Below are 17,094 nucleotides of genomic sequence, written 5' to 3'. Positions count from 1 at the left end.
GGGTCGGATTTCTCTCACTTTGGTCTGATTGTAGATGCCATGTGTTGAAACGTGGGCAGAGGAGAGAAGGCCTTTTTCGGGTCAAAGGTTGGTAAAGTGGATGAACAAGCAGGCTACAGGGGCTGAATGGCCTATTCTTGACCCTATAGTAATTAGATTCTTGCCTGTATTTTCGATTGCATCCTCTGTTAGATAGTTAGGAATTTAACAGACCTTGCATGCTCAGCATGCTCCCGGAACAGGAAATTACCAGAGTCTCGCTAACATTTACAAACAAAACAGCTCCACGTGTCAGAGAGCTGTGGCTTTCACTTTGACAGGACCCGCCCCTCCCAGTGCAAAGGCCCCGCCCCCTCTGCGGAGGTCGCGCGTCTGATTTGCTGAGTCCGGCAGGCTAACCCGCCCACTCAGCGACCAATCATCGTTACCTTACCCTGGCCTGATTGGTGGATTTCGATGTCAATCACTCGTGCCCTGCCCAATCACGCTCCTCCTTGCTCGACTTCCTGGTTTTGTTAGCCAATCAGCGGGCTCCCGGTGGCGAGCCGGAGCGGAAGTGGGGGCGGGGGGAGCTCGCGCTGCGGGTTGTCCACGGGCGGCCGGAGCGCGAGCGATGAAGCGAAGCCGGGCAGCGGCGGCCTGGCCCCAGCCCTGTCAGTGAGCCCCGAGTGTCCCCCAGGCCATGGCGGGGCCCCGCCGGCTCCTAGCCCTTCTCTTTTTAGCCGTACTGTCGCTGGGAGTGAGGCAGGTGAGTGAGTCTTGTGGCGGCGGCGGGGGGAGGGAGACATCCTGTCCTGTCCTTGGGGGGGGGGCAACAGCCTAAAATATCGGCCCGGAGCTTGAGTTCCAGGGTCTCCCCCGCCCTGTAGGGGGACTGTGCGGGTTGTCGGTCACCTTCCGAGCAGGTTAGTCTCTTCGCCCTGCGTTTGTGGGGACCCTGAAGATGCAGAGACTTGGGGACTTGCAAGGATGCAGTGCACAGCGATGTGACCTCCTGTCAGAGGGGCATGAAAACATCTGTCATTTACTCTTAAATTCATTAAAGGATTTGGGACTTTGTTGTAAAGAAGTATACCAGGTTGAAAACGTGAGGTGGAGATGCCCGCGTTGGACTGGGGTAAACACAGTAAGAAGTCTCACAACACCAGGTTAAAGTCCAACAGGTTTATTTGGTAGCAAAAACCACACGAGCTTTCGGAGCGCTGCTCCTTCGTCAGGTGGAGTGGGAGATCTGCTCACAAACAGGGCACACAGAGACACAAACTCAATTTACAGAATAATGTTTAAGTCTAACAACACCAGGTTACAGCATGAGGGACAGTGGCTGGCTGTATCTAATAATAGTAAGTGCTAAAAGGCAAAGGTTGTGTCCGATTCCCACTATCCATGTGGATGGTTACAAGTTTGTTGCAGATTGCCGAGTTGACCCTCCTTCATTTCAGCTGATTGGCCCTCTCTCTACTCCTATTTCCTGTGTTCTATGTGCTGTATTTTCAGTATCTGAAACTTGCTCGTCACTTCTTGTTGTTCTAATTTGTTCGGTATAGAGACTTGTCTTGGGAGGAGAGCCTTGAATGAGAGCACTTCATCCATTCACTGACTGCCCAGATAAAATGTAAACAAACTTTATTATCATGTGACAGCAGAGGATATGAATGGAGGGGGGAAAATGAGAAAAGGCTGAAGATCTAAAATAAAAAAACTTTGTCTCTACAGATACTAATTGACGACTCTTTTATGGATTTTCAACATTTACTTTTTATTCAACGTGTAGCATACCAGCTAGTAGTGGCAAGCTGGTACTGAACAACTGGTTATTTCCCAGTTTCTGTAGCTATGTTGGGCTTGCTAAACAAAATTGTACGGATATCTGACTAAGGAAGTGTAACTGGAAACAGTGGTTAATTTGTAGATTCAAATCTACAAGCTCATAAGCTCCATTTATGGTTATCTTAGTTGCAACATTCAAGTTTTATAATACTTGAGTTGAAATATTTCTGAAACCAAAAGTTTTCCTTAAGTTCACTATTGGACTTCGGCACTTGAGGTGTAATACTTATTAATGTTACATAAATATTTAGAAAAATAATTTATCCATCATGGTGGAAGCTACACAATAGCAGGGTAATAGGATATCTGACTGGTGTGGCATACACTTTAAAAATAATGCTGCCCTTATTGTGCAGACTGGGTGCTGGTTTTGGAGAAATTTTGTGTAAATTTGTTCCTCTCAAAATGGGGTACTTTAGTTATTTGAGCTGTCCCTAGAGTTTGACTGTGATTTGTACACAATATTGTGGAACCTGACAGTCTACAACCCCACAGTTCTTTTGCCAATATTGTCAGTAAGTGTATTATTGTTTTGTCTTGGTTTTTCTTTTTTAAACTATCTTTTATGTCACAACGGTAGTACCTGTAAGCTGCCTTGGCCCCTGAGGATCTGGATGCTGTACATTTTCAAAGATGTGCATATCTGAGGGAGTAATATTGTACATGTTTCCCTTTAATGAATCTTGTGCCATGTTTAAGCATCAACACTGTTCTATCTATAGCATTATATGAAAATCTTATGTTTCTCTAAATTATAAAGTTAAGGATGAAGGTCCGTTGTACAGGAAGCCAGCAATTTGAACAAGAGGGAAGAGAATACAAGATAAATCAGTACTGATTTTGTAAAGCCTGTGGGTAATAGCAAGGGGTGAGTGAAGGAAATGAAGAGTTTCGTAGTTTCGAGGTTGTGCAAAAGATTTAACTTCTCCGAGACTGATGTATTTAGATACAAAAGTCTTCCCTTCTAGGGAATCTAGATAATTCAGTCCTGTTAATAAATAACCATATTGAGTAAAATGCTATGAAGTTTACAAGCTAAGCATTGAAATATAGTGGAGTATTGATGCCAGGCAGTATCTGCAGTACACAATGTCCCCTCTTTCCTCAGGCCTTTCATGAAAGTCTCCTTTATGGTTGTTTCATGTACATTGTTGCTGCTGTCCCTAACATAACCCAGAATTTCAGGTTAGACTGCTTTTCAGGTTAGACTGTTGCTAACTTAATGAGATCTACATCCTTTTTATTGGTGGCTATCGATCAAAAGCAGTCCAACTGTTTAGTAATTTAGTACGAACTTGGTACAGCAAGTACAGATTGAACCAAATCCACGTTTTGCCTTTCCTGATAGCATGACTAGAATTCTGAACTTCCTGTGTCAGGAATTACTTGCATAATTCTGCCATGCTGTGGCACCATGTCCTGCATTGAATATGTAATTTACTGACAATATAGGGGATTGGGGATTTTCACAGTAACTTCATTGCAGTGTAATGTAAGTCTACTTGTGACACTAATAAATAAACTTTATACTGAAAAATCTTGCATATTCATCAAGGTGAAGGATCATCATCAACCCAAAACGTTAAAAGTTTATCTCCATAGATATTGCCTGACCTGAGAGTTTCCAGCATTTTGTGTTTTTATTTCAGATCTGCCGGATTTTGCTTTTGTATAAGTGTGAATAAAGTTCATGAATGCAATACCTTAGAATATTTTTTTTATTTGATCTTGGTGTTTGAGTAACATTAGCAAAGCCACACTTATTGCTGATCCTAAGTTGCCCTGAAATGCTGATGGGCTCTTGATATACATTGTTTCAGTCTGTGTACTTCGTAGAGATTGCTTTACACACATCATTAAGGAGAAACATCTTGAGGATTTGGAATCAAGTGCCCTCTGTGGCTCAAACAACAACTGTTCATGCTGGGAAATCTCGGGTCTGACAACATCTGTAGAGAGAGAATAGAGCTAATGTTTTGAGTCTCGATGACCCTTCGTCATAGCTGATTGTCTAGATGTTGAGATTGGTAGTCTTTATGGTACTAGTCTATGAATTTTTATTGGGTTAAGTTTTTTTTAAACTGCTGCGATGAGAATTAAACTCTCTTCTTTAAGGTTGCTAGTCCAGTAACACACATGATGCACTACAGTATGCATTAATCATTCAGTGAAGTATGCTATTGCACAAATGTATTTAAAGACAATGGCTAGAAATAATGAGAAATCACGTGACTTGTTAAAATGGTCTCTTTAGAATGGATAATGCTAGAACTGTATTCATTTGTTGTTGGATTAGTTGGCAGAATAATAGTGAATGTCTGGTTCGTAGGCTGACAAGTATATAAAGCTAGCGTTAGCTTCATCAAAGCATCTAGCAAGTCTGTTCATTTAGTTTCTCATCAGTTGGTATTAAATCAAATAATACTGGGCATAGTTACCTGGTGAGAAGGACATTGGGGGTGGCACAGTGGGTGGCACAGTGGTTAGCACTGCTGCCTCACAGCGCCAGGGATCCGGGTTCGATTCCTGGCTTGGGTCACTGTCTGTGTGGAGTTTGCACGCTCTACCCGTGTGTGCGTGGGTTTCCTCCGGGTGCTGCGGTTTCCTCCCACAGTCTGAAAAACGTGCTGGTTAGGTGCGTTGACCCGAACAGGTGCCAGAATGTGGCGACTAGGGGAATTTCACAGTAACTTCATTGCAATGTTGATGTAAGCCTTATTTGTGACTAATAAATAAATAAAACAAAAATAACTTTTCAGGAGTTGTAGAATGTGGAACAGGGAAGGCTCTTCTAGACTATACTATAAAGAAGACAGTCCTAAACCCTTCACTGTCTGCTCCTGACTCTGACGTTGGCAGTTGTGTCTCGCAGCTTATGTGGGTAATAAAATGAATGTTACATAGACAAGAAATGGTATGAGCCTATCAGAGATGCAGCAGCTTCTGATAATACAAGCGGCTGTCACAGGAGTGCCTTCTTTTGGATGAAAGAGGCCCCAGTCTGCCCTTTTGGCTGAATGTAAAAGATTGCTTTGCACTATTTCGAAGAAGAGCAGGGGAGTTATTCCTAGTGTCCTATCAATATTTATCCCTCAGTCAACATCATAGTTGTTGCCCTATGACTGTGGGAATTTAATGTATGCAAATTGGCTGTGGTTTCTCCTACATTACAACAATGATTGCAGTTCAAAAATAATTTATTGGTTGTAAAGTGCTTTTGCGATGTCCTGTGGTTGTAAAAGTTGCTATATAAATGCAAGTATTTTTTGACCAGTTTAACAATAGGGGAGAGAGAGAAAACACTATCTAATATACTGAATAGTAATATGCAACATGTTACTAATGGATTAGTAATGTAGACATGGATTTTTTTGACTGGAAGAGAGTTGAAAGTTCTATATCATCTGCAAAGGTTGTTGTCTCAAGTGAGTTGCACAAAGGCATGAGAATGAAAAGAAGTGAATGGTACAGTTGTGGAATGTTTGGGGCAAAGTGGAACATAAACAAGAAACAGGAAAATAATTACAATTGGTAGAGTAAATATTCAGAGAAGAGAATGCAAGAAGTTGATGGACACGTTGCCTCTAATTTTTTGAATTTGGCTAGAACAACCTCAGAAAGTAAAGACACAAAGTTTGGAGTGATGGGAGGGGCTTGTGAAGTGGATATCCTTGTCCCATTGTCTTGTTTCTCCTCTGATGCTGAAGGGCCAGTTGAGTATTTCATTATTTTCTGTTAATACAAGGGGCTATCAAAGTTGTGCTGCATTCCAACCATCAGCTGCAACTTGGCAACTTAACTGCAATAAGAGTGAAAATAAAATACTTTCAGAGATCTTTATCTAGTAATGTTCCACAAGAGGAAGTTCTTTTTGCTAGTTGTTTACCATTCACCATGGGCTAATGAGGGCAAAAATCAAAATAGCCATTTCCCAAAGCCAGTGACTTCTATTTACAAAAAAGCAGAAAGACCACACAATCACCATCGAGTCTTCTTGCTATAATTGTCCACAGCCATTTAATAAAGCACTAATTTACTAATATCTACTTGGTCCTCATCCAAATAATCTTGGAAGGTATACCATATGCAATATAAAAGCAAAATATTACAGATATTGGTGATCAGAAATAAAAACAAAGTGATGGAAAAACTCAGCAGGGCCCGCTGGGCACCGCAGGGGTTGGGGTGCGTTATTGACCCTAATAATCACATTTTAATTTGATGTTTTTAAGTTTCCTTTATACTTTGATTTCTGTTCGGGCTGTTCCCCCTCCTTCTGGGGAGCTGCCCCTTTTACTTTGTCCTGACTTAATCTGAGTTTGTTTATTTGGTTTGACCTAAAAAGAGGGCAGCATCTGTGGGAAGAGCGTGTTCATGTTTCGAGTCTGGCATGACTCTTCTTTGGAACTGAGACCATATGCAACGTTTGGCATCTGATTTGGGTGATTGGCTGGTACCAATCCAAATTAAAAGATCCAGAATTTGTCAGGGTTCAGACTAAGCAGATCGCAAGTAGGTCTCGAAGCTCTATCCCCATCAGCATGTAACCCTGCTTACTGAAGGATGTACACAGAAATAAGGAGAAGTGAGTAACAGGAGAAATGATTCAAAGGCAGAAGGTAGGGTGGAATGTAATTGTCTCAAATTGGAAAGTGATTAGTTTTGCACAGGTGCTGTGTGGAGGGCACTTCATTCCTAATTATTCCTACCTGAGTGATCCTGACCGAGGAATTGAGAGAACAGGATTGAAATTTGCTAATGATACCAAATTGAAGGATGTGTCCAATTGCAAGGCTGCAAAGAACAGTACAGCACAGGAAACAGGCCCTTCGGCCCTCCAAGCCTGTGCCGCTCCTTGGTCCAACTAGACCAATCGTTTGTATCCCTCCATTCCCAGGCTGCTCATGTGACCATCCAGGTAAGTCTTAAACGATGTCAGCGTGCCTGCCTCCACCACCCTACTTGGCAGCGCATTCCAGGCCCCCACCACCCTCTGTGTAAAAAACGTCCCTCTGATGTCTGAGTTATACTTCGCCCCTCTCAGCTTGAGCCCGTGACCCCTCGTGATCGTCACCTCCGACCTGGGAAAAAGCTTCCCACTGTTCACCCTATCTATACCCTTCATAATCTTGTATACGTCTATTAGATCTCCCCTCATTCTCCGTCTTTCCAAGGAGAACAACCCCAGTCTACCCAATCTCTCCTCATGCAGGAAGACATGGATGGACTACCAATACAGGCAGATAGGTGGCAGATGCAGTTAGTAGAGATGTAATGCATCTTAGACCAGTTGGCCCTTTTATGTACTTTGTATTAATCCAAAATGTCTGCACACAATAGCAGGAGGTAGGCAAGCCATACCATTTGGTTTGTGGCATAGTCCACCTGGAACTTTTCCTGTTGGAATTTGCTTTAGAATATGAAACATCGCTGAATTGTCCATTTCTCTGATTTAGTCCTAATCTGAACTACAGATATAGAGAATTGTTTTCTCCCAGAGGGCTGTTGGTCTATGGAATTCTCTTCCCCAGACAGCAGTGGACGGCTGGGTGTTGACTGTTTTTAAGGCCGAGTTAATTTGATTCTTGACTGACACGGGTGTCAAAGGAGGTAGGCAGAAAAGTAGAAACCACAATCAATAGGTTAAGCCATGATCTGATCAAGTATTGGACTAGGCTCGAGGAGTGAATTGCTTACTGCTACTCCTGCTCCTAGTTCATATGTAACCTGGAACAATGAGAGTCTCATGAAACTTTATCATTGCCTCAGATTGCACTATGTGCTTTTGACAGTAAAGTGTAAGCAAAAGAGAAAATGCTGGAAAATCTCAGCAGGTCTGGCAGCATCTGTAAGGAGAGAAAAGAGCTGCCATTTCGAGTCCAGATGACCCTTTGTCAAAGCAGCAGCTTCGACAAAGGGTCATCTGGACCCTAAACGTCAGCTCTTTTCTCACAGATGCTGCCAGACCTGCTGAGATTTTCCAGCATTTTCTCTGTTGGTTTCAGATTCCAGCATCCGCAGTAATTTGCTTTTATATAGTAAAGTGTAAGATTTGAGTAACCCTTGACTCATCAAAATGGATAAAAACCTAGCCTACTCTGATTAAATTCCTCCACCTTACCCGAGTTTGTATTGATCCTGTACATCACCTTTTTGCTGCACACAATCCCAGTTCATACCTACTTAGAATCTAATGACATTAGTGAAAATGTGGTAGTCAACATGTTCTGAATCCATCTGAGCCTCTATCATTCCTCATCCTAGTAGCATTGTTATTATGGATCACATAGGAAAAGGAGTAGACCATTCAAGCCTATTCCATTATTACATGAGTTTGTGGCTGATCTCCATCCACCTGCCTTGGTCCATATCCCAATACCAAATAGTCCTCACCAAAGAGTCATTATTGATCCAGTGTCTACCGCTTTTTATGGAAGAGAGTTCCACACTTCTATTATCCTTTGGTGAAGCAATGTTTCCTAACTTCCCTTCTGAATGATCTGCTTCTGATTTTAAGCTTGTGATCTCTTGTCCTAGACCCACCCATTCAGCATTGGAAAAGATTTCCCAATTACTTTCAAAAACCTCAAACAAATCATTCCTTAACTTTGTTTGCATGGATATATATATTTATATATTCTCTCCTCGTACTTTAACAATTGGAACTCTGGTACATTTGCACTGCACTCCTTCAAAGCCAGCGTATCATTGTTAAGAATTGCCCAGAACTGTACACAATTTTCCATGTGTGTTCTACCTAAGGTTTTGCATAACTGTAGTAATATTTTGCACCCTTTTACATTCTAGTCCACTAGATATTTGATAGAAACATAGAAAATTCATGGCACAACAGGAAGCTATTTGGCCCATCATGTCCAGTGATGGCCATAAAAGAACTAATCCCACTTTTCAGCTCTTGGGCCGTAGCCCGGTAGGTTACGGCATTTCACATGCACATCCAAGTATTATTTTAAATATCGATGAGGATTTCTGCCTCTACCATATTTTCAGACAGTGAGGTCCAGATCCCCATAAACTTCTAGGTGAAAAATAATCTACTCAATTCCCCTATAATCCTTCTACAAATTATCTCAAACCTATCTCCCTTGGTTATTGACCTCTCGGCTAAAGGGAACTGATATGTTCTGTTCACTCTATCTAGGCCCCCCTATTTTATACACCTGGACTAAATCTTCCCTCAGCTTCTTCAATTCTAAAGATAACAATCTCAGTTTATCTAATCTTTCCTCATAACTAAAATTCCTCAGTCCTGGCAGCATCCTTGTATATCTTATTTCTTTTCTAGCATGATCACATGACCAGAACTGAGTGTCATATTCTAACTGCAGTCTGACTAGTGTTTTATACAATTTTAGCATAACCTCCCTGCTCTTGTACTCGATGCCTTGGCCAATAGAGGAGTGTCCCGCCCGCTGCCTTAACCACCTTATATACCTGTCCTCCTTTAAGGGATCTGTGCACATGTGCTACAAGGCCTATCTGTTCCTCTACACTTCCAAATGTTCTGCCATTTATTGAGTAATCCCTTGTCATGTTTCCAATCCACAAATGCATCACCTCCTGCTCCTCTGGATTGATTGTTGTGCCCATCATCCTGTAGGGTACAGCTTTCTTTCTCTCCCTCTCTCAACCACGTGGCCAATTTACGTATCATCTCCAAAATTTTAGCCATGCCGCCAACATTTAAGTCATTAATATATTCCACAGAGAGCAAAGGATCCTGTACTAAATGCTAAGGAAACCCACTAGAAATCTCTGTCCACTCCCAAAGAAAGCTCTAACGAAGGGTCATTCACACTCAAAACATTAGCTCTGTTCTCTCTCCAGAGATAGTGGACACGAAGAGGATGTTTCCACTAGTAGGAAAAACTAAAACCAGAGGTCACAACCTCAGATTAAAGGGACAATCCTTTTAAAACAGAGATGAGCAGGGATTTCTTCAGCCAGAGTGGTGAATCTGTAGAACTCTTTTGCTGCAGAAGGCTGTGGAGGCCAGGTCATTGAGTGTCTTTAAGACAGAGATAGATAGGCTCTTGATTATAAGGGGATCAGGAGTTATGAGGAAATAAGAGAATGGGGATGAGAAAATATCAGCCATGATTGAATGGCGGAGCAGTCTCGATGGGCCGAGTGGCCTAATTCTGCTCCTATGTCTTATGGTCCATAGATGCTGTCAGACCTGCTGACGTTTTTCAGCATTTTCTGTATTTGTTTCAGATTCCAGCATCTGCAGTATTTTGGTTTTACCCAAAAAATACATGTTGGCCATCACCCTTTCCTACCATTGAGCAAGCTTTGGATCCAATGCTCTACCTTCTCTTGGATACCATGAGCACCTAATTTTCTGACAATCTCCACTGTGGGACATTATAAAAACCTTGCTAAAATCCATGTAGGCTACATTAAACGTGCTCCCCTCATCAACCCTTCTTGTTATCTTCTCAAAATTAAATCCAGTTAGTCAGTCACAACCTTTCCTTAATAAATCAATGCTGACTGGACTTAATCTGTACCTTCCTAAATGATATAAACTGCCTTTTCAGAATTTTTTAAAGTAATTTTCCACCACCAAGATTAGGCTGACTGGTCTGTAGTCTTCCTGTTTTAGGCAATGGCAGAAAGTTAGCAGTCCTCTGGCACTGTATCTATAGTAAGAAGTCTCACAACACCAGGTTAAAGTCCAACAGGTTTATTTGGTAGCAAATACCATAAGCTTTCGGAGCAATGCTCCTTTGTCAGATGGAGCATTGCTCCGAAAGCTTATGGTATTTGCTACCAAATAAACCTGTTGGACTTTAACCTGGTGTTGTGAGACTTCTTACTGTGCTTACCCCAGTCCAACGCCGGCATCTCCACATCATGACTGTATCTATAGCCAGCAAGGATCGGAAAATAATGGTTAGACCCTCTGTGATTTCTCCCCTTGTTTGTCTCAGCTGCTTTTCCATTTCATTGGAATCTGTTGATCCATTTTCAAAGGTGTAAGAACCTTAATATTTCCATCCTTATTATGTTTACCCCATTCAATGTTCCATCTTCTTCCTTAACTAGTGTCTGCTTCATTTCCTTCCTTTGTGACAACTGCTGCAAAATATTTATTATGAGCCATGTCCCCATGTCTTCTCCCTCCATACGTAGTGTCTTATCAAGTCTACTTTTTCCTTAGTAATCCTTTTTGCTTATACCTTTAGAATTTCCTCAGTTTTAATTCCTAATATTTTTTCATGCTCTCTTTGCTTTCCTAATTTCCTTTTTGATTTGACCCCTGTGCTTTCTATAATCGCATAGGCTTTCTGCAGTATTAAGCTTCAACAAAAGTTTCCCTTTTTTTCCCCCTTGTCCTACTTGATATCATGAGGGGTCTGGATTTGGAGGTCCTACCCTTTTCCTTAGTGGGAATATATTTGGTCTAAGCATCCTCTATTTCCTCCTTGAATGCCTAACACTTGTTTTGACACTGATTTATTTTTAAGTAGCTGTTTCCCATCTACTTGTGCCAAATCGCATCGCAGCTTGAGCAATTTGACCTTTTCCCAATTTAAAACTTTTACTTTTGATCTATTTTTACCTTTTTCCATAACTATGCTACATCTAACTAAGCTATGATCACTGCCACTGAAATGCTCTCTCACTTGCAACTTGGAAATATTGTGCACTGTGAGCAGGCTAGTTTTAAGAGAACGTGGACTGGTGAAATGCGTGGACACATGTCAGATTAAATTTAATGCAGAGCAGTGTGAAATGATACATTTTGGTAGGAAGAATGAGGACAGGGAATATAACCTTAAAGGTCCAATTCTAAAAGGGTTGCAAGAACGGAGATCTGGGGATATACATGTACAAATCGTTGAAGGTGGTTGGGCAGGTGTGGTAACAAGATGCATTACATGCCTGGTCCTCGTTAAAGGTCTGGTAGTCACCCACTTCCTTTCTGCCTGCCTCACGTTCTTATGGTGACCAGCTGTGGAAATATCCAATCCTTGTAGCTCTCAGCCTCGCACATGCACCACAGTGACACCAGCCAATGTTCATGCTCCAAATTCTGGCACATCAAATTCTTCCATCTGATGACATTTCCTGCAAAAATACTTATCCAAGACATGAGAAGTGTCCTAGAGTTTCCATGTGGCGCAGGATGTGCATTCAACAGGACTGAAGTGCCCTTCCATGCCTCTAATAGGCTGCTAACTAAACTTGCCAGAGTCAATCTTAAGACTTAAGTCTGCCTACTTAAAACTTAACAAATTTGGTATTTAACAAACTTGTACTAAATAAATTTCTTTACACACTGCCCAAATTTAGAGAGAAAAAAACAGCACTCACCAAGTAATCACTGTCCTGTTGAATCACTCCTTGACATTTTTTTCATTGAATATATGCTGCCACTGCTCCTCCTGCCACAATCACTCTAGCCCAAACTTCTCACCTGTCCACTGTATTTTCATGGTCTGTGAACATGGACCCCCTACATTTCTTTGGATCGCCACTGTTCCTAGCTTTTCATCATTTAAAAAAAAACCCAGATTTATTTTTTTATTTGGAAATGGATAACCTCACAATTTAAACATTGAATTCTATCTGCTGCAATGTTGTCCACTTACATAATCTACCAATGTGTCTTTATGCTTTAATCTACACTAAATATGTCAGCAGTGTTAATTGGTAAAGTTGTCTATAAAGGAAGGAAGGCTGGCATTTATGTGGCACCCGACACCTTCCCAACCTGAGGGCACCTGAAAGTTTTATAAACACTGAAGTACTTTTGAAGTTGAGTTACTGCCATAATGTAAAAATGCCATCACCGAGAAGCTCACCTCCTAGTTACTCGCCATCCTGACTTGGAAATATGTTGCTGTTCCTTCACTGTTACTGGGTCAAAATACTAGAACTCCCTCCCTAACAGCACCGCGACTATATCTACATCACATGGACTGCAGCAGTTCAAGAAGGCAGCTCACCACCACCTTCTCATGGGCAATTAATGCTAGCTTATCCAACAAAGCCCACACCCATTGAATGGATAAAAAATGCTTATTTCCATGGAGCAGGCTTAATAAACAGCAGTGTGATAATGGCCAGATCTTTTTTTTATAGACAAAAATAATGTCCAGGACACCAGAGAAAAAGCTTCTGGCTCATGAAATCTTTTACAGCCACACTAGGGAACATACAGGGCTTCTGTTTAAAGTGTAAACTGCAAGATGGTACTTTTGACAGTGTAGCACTCCCTCAGCACTGCACTAGAAAGTTAGCTTTGATTTTTGTGCTCAAGTTTCTTGAGTGGGAGTTGAACCCAAGACCTTTTGACTAAGACGCAAGAATGCTGCCTACTGATCAATACCTGACACGCTCATCTCAAAGGTGACCGTCTGAAAGAAGAACTGCAATTGTATTACATGAGCTATCGAGACTCCAAATTGGCACCACTGCCCTCAGTGAGACCTGCCTTCCTGGGGAGGGACAGCTGAAGAAACAAACAAGGGATACATCATCTACCGGAAAGGGAAGAGTTGGCAGTGAGCCCCCATGTCCATGAGGTTGGTGTTGCCATCCAGAATAGACTCTTGGGTGCACTGCCAGAACTCCATAACTGTATCAGTGAAAGGTTCATGGCTTCACCTACAGCTCAACCCTAACCAATTTGGCACCGTTGTCAGTGTTTGCCTTGACTCTTGACTCCAGTGAAAATGTTAAGGAAAGCTCTATTCTGATCTTGAAGTCCTCACTGCCATCCCAAAAGAAGAATAGATCATCCGCCTGGGGGATTTTAATGTCAGAATTGGCTGTGGCTCCAAGTATGGAGTGGAATCATTGAGGAAGAACAGGATAGGAAAAGCCAATGAAAATGGCATTCTCGTGCTGGCAGTATGCTCAACATGGCCTTGTTATAACAAATACCTTTGTCAGAAGGACAAATACAGAACCACATGGAAGCATCCTGGTTCAAAGCCAGTCATTGTTCGTGTCAAAGATCTAAGTGACGTCTGTATCATTTGATCCATTTGGGAGACTGATGCCTGCTGGACAGATCGTCGACGTGTTTGATCAGTGATGAACAGCCACCTAGCATCAAGACATCACAAGGCTCAAAAGCCCAAGAAGAACTCCACTCTAAAGCAGCCCAACTGAAGAGAGGAATTCCAAGCATAGTTGACAACCAATCTGGAAAATCTTCACATGTCCAAGTCAATTCCAGAATAGTGGGATCAAATAAAGGCAGATGTACTGGACTCCTTTGTCTAAACCTTTGGGATCGTATATTGTTATCAGGACTGGTTTGACAAAAATGACACTCCAATCCGTGACTCCTGGAATACAAAATAAGCAGCCTTCATTACTTGGCAGAACAACCCACGGCCACAAGTCAGGAAGGCAGCATTTCGACATTTCGCAGCTGACACGAGACAAACCATAATCAGTAAAGATAGGCAGCAACACCACCTCCACCATCATCCTCAACACCGGTGCCCCACAAGGCTTTGTTCTCAGCCTCCTATTATACTCCTTATATATAACTGTGTGGCCAAATTCCCCTCCATTTCAATTTTCAAGTTTGCGGACGACACTGAGGTGGGTCGGATCTCAAACAACAACGAGACAGAGTACTGGAATGAGATAAAGAACCTGGTAAACTGGTGCGGCAACAATATCCTTCAATGTCAGCAAAACGAAGGAGATTGTCATCGACTTCAGGAAGCATAAAGGCGAACATGCCCCTGTCTACATCAATGGGGATGAAGTAGAAAGGGTCGAGAGCTTCAGGTTTTTAGGTGTTCAGATCACCAACAACCTGCCCTGGTCCCCCCATGCCGACACTATAGTTAAGAAAGCCCATCAACGCCCCTACTTTCTCAGAAGACTAAGGAAATTTGGCATGTCAGCTATGACACACTCCAACTTTTACAGATGCGCCATAGAAAGCATTCTTTCTGGTTGTATCACCTTGGTATGGCCCCTGCTCTGCCCAAGATGGCAAGAAACTACAAAAGGTTGTGAATGTAGCCCAATCCATCACGCAAACCAACCTCCCATCCATTGACTCTGTCTACACTTCCCACTGCCTCAGCAAAGCAGCCAGCATAATTAAGGACCCCACGCACCCCAGACATTCTCTCTTCCACCTTCTTTCATCGTGAAAAAGATACAAAAGTCTAAGGCCACGTACCAACCGACTGAAGAACAGCTTCTTCCCTGCTGCCGTCAGACTTTTGAATGGACCTACCTCGCACTAAGTTGCTCTTTCTCTACACCTAGCTGTGACTGTAACACTACATTCTGCACCCTTTTCTTTCCTTCTCTATGAACAGTATGTTTTGTCTGTATAAGAAACAATGCTTTTCACTGTATACTAATACATGTGACAATAATAAATCAAATCAAATCTGGAAGATGAAGGACAGGTGGTGGGAAGGGAAAGGCCGAGAGATCCAACCAAATGATTCAGCATGATGTGCAAAGATTTTTGAAACCAGCAAGGCCATCTATAGATTAAAGTTAAATGGACAAAATCCCCTTTGGTCACAGGATGGTATTTCTCTTCTGAAAGATGACAAAGCCATCTAGCAACACTTTAAAGAATATTTTCAACAGTTCCAATTCTGAGTCTACAATGGCAGCTCAAGCTATCCCCAGTATGCTTTGGTAGAATCCATGGGGGAATCAACATTGATGGGAGACCTATAACAAGGTCTGTGGTCCAAATGCTGTCTTCAAAGCTGGTGAAAGTTTGCTCATATTCAAGACACTGCACTTGTCCTACAAGTTTGGGAGGAAAATAACTCTCTTGCGCAACCTGAAACCCCCCCTGCGCTGCCACCTCAGGAATGCGACAATTATAACTATCCAATAAGGGAGATAAATCATGCTGTGGAATCTATCAAGTTATTTCCCTTTTGTCTGTAACAGAAAATCCTGAACTGCGTTTTCCTGAATTGCCCACTCCCTCTGGCTGAGGAAACCTTACCAAAGACACAATGTAGCTTTAGACCTTCCAGAGGAATCTCCAACATTGTCTTTGTTCCCAGACAAATCCAAAAGAAATGTAACAAACAACACCAGGAACTCTTCAGTCCACTCATCAACCTGACCAAAGCGTTTGACTCAGTAAAGTGTGAGGTTCTGTGGATTGTGCTCCAAAAATTAGAATATCCAAGAAATGTCTTCACAATCCTGCAATTGCTTCATGATTAAATGACTGCAACTGTCTTGGGGGATCTGAAACAGACGCATTCAAAATTCAGAGTGGGGTCACGCAAGACTGTGTGATAGTTCCCATTCCATTTACGATATACCTGACAGCAGCTTTTCACCTATTCAAAGATCAACAACTCTCCAGTCTCAGCTTAAATACCGTCGAGATGGAAAACTCTTCAGTCACCTCCGTGCCAAAACTAATCAACATAAATTTACAGTATCTATAGTTTCTGGGTGACTACAGTGTTGTTATCCACTCTGCACCAGATTTGCAAACCACTCTTGATCTCTCCAATTCTGCATACAAGAAATTCAACCTGTCCTTGAATGCTATCAATACTAAATTAATATATCAATGCATACCTTGTTAGCCAAATATTCCACCTCCCATATATGTTGAAAGAGAGTCTCTGGAGTATGTTGAGCATTTCCCATACCTTGGCAGCCATTTCTTGCAAAAGGCCACCGTTGACGAGGCGAAGGAACACTGGATCAGCTGCATCAGCACAGCCTTCTACAAACTATGGCAGCAAGTGTTTGACAACAAAGACCTCCCCAAGTCAATGAAAGATCTTGGGCAGAACTTTCCCACCCTACTTGCCAACAGGATCTTCAGTCTTACTGAAGTCACTGGATTTTTGGCTGGCATCCACTGCGGAAGGACCCGCCCTGCCAGTGCCAGAAAATTCTAACCCCTTTGTACACAGCAGTTGTTGTCACCATACTTTTGTACTGCAGTGAGATCTGGACTGTGCATCAACGACACAATGAGTACCAGAGAGGTTCATCAGCAATGCCTGCACAAATGCTAATATCCTTCTTGAAGCCAGCTACTCGAGCATTCAGACAAGACTCCTGCAAAATAAACTTTGTTGGATTGAAAACAAACGTCTGTCCGGGTGGCCAGAAGCCGTCGACCCCACCCGGTCTGTTTTTCCCAACTCTCAAATGGTCAACAATCCAGGGGAGAGCAAAGGAAATTCTTCAAAGGCACTCTAAAGCTCTCCTTGAAACAGCATTGGCAATGACTGGGAGGAGCTTGCTACCAAT

The 17,094-nt window shown here is 42.3% G+C and overlaps 1 protein-coding gene across 2 annotated transcripts in view; it reads left to right on the top strand.

Annotated features, from left to right (window-relative positions):
* The first annotated feature begins 539 nt into the window (after positions 1-539).
* Positions 540-17,094, top strand: part of ern2 (endoplasmic reticulum to nucleus signaling 2) — a 75,503-nt gene continuing 58,948 nt past the window's right edge. Inside the window, exon 1 of one of the 2 annotated variants that reach the window (XM_078240329.1) lies at positions 540-748. In XM_078240329.1, the coding sequence (XP_078096455.1) occupies positions 683-748 (66 nt within the window). In that variant the 5' untranslated portion in view covers positions 540-682. The remainder of the gene's footprint in view (positions 749-17,094) is intronic. The other variant, XR_013500666.1, reaches the window with a different exon arrangement.

This window comes from Mustelus asterias, chromosome 23 (assembly GCF_964213995.1).
Source record: "Mustelus asterias chromosome 23, sMusAst1.hap1.1, whole genome shotgun sequence".
Taxonomy (NCBI): Eukaryota; Metazoa; Chordata; class Chondrichthyes; order Carcharhiniformes; family Triakidae; genus Mustelus; species Mustelus asterias.
The sequence above is the reverse complement of the archived record's forward strand: the minus strand, read 5'-3'. Positions and strand labels throughout refer to the sequence as shown.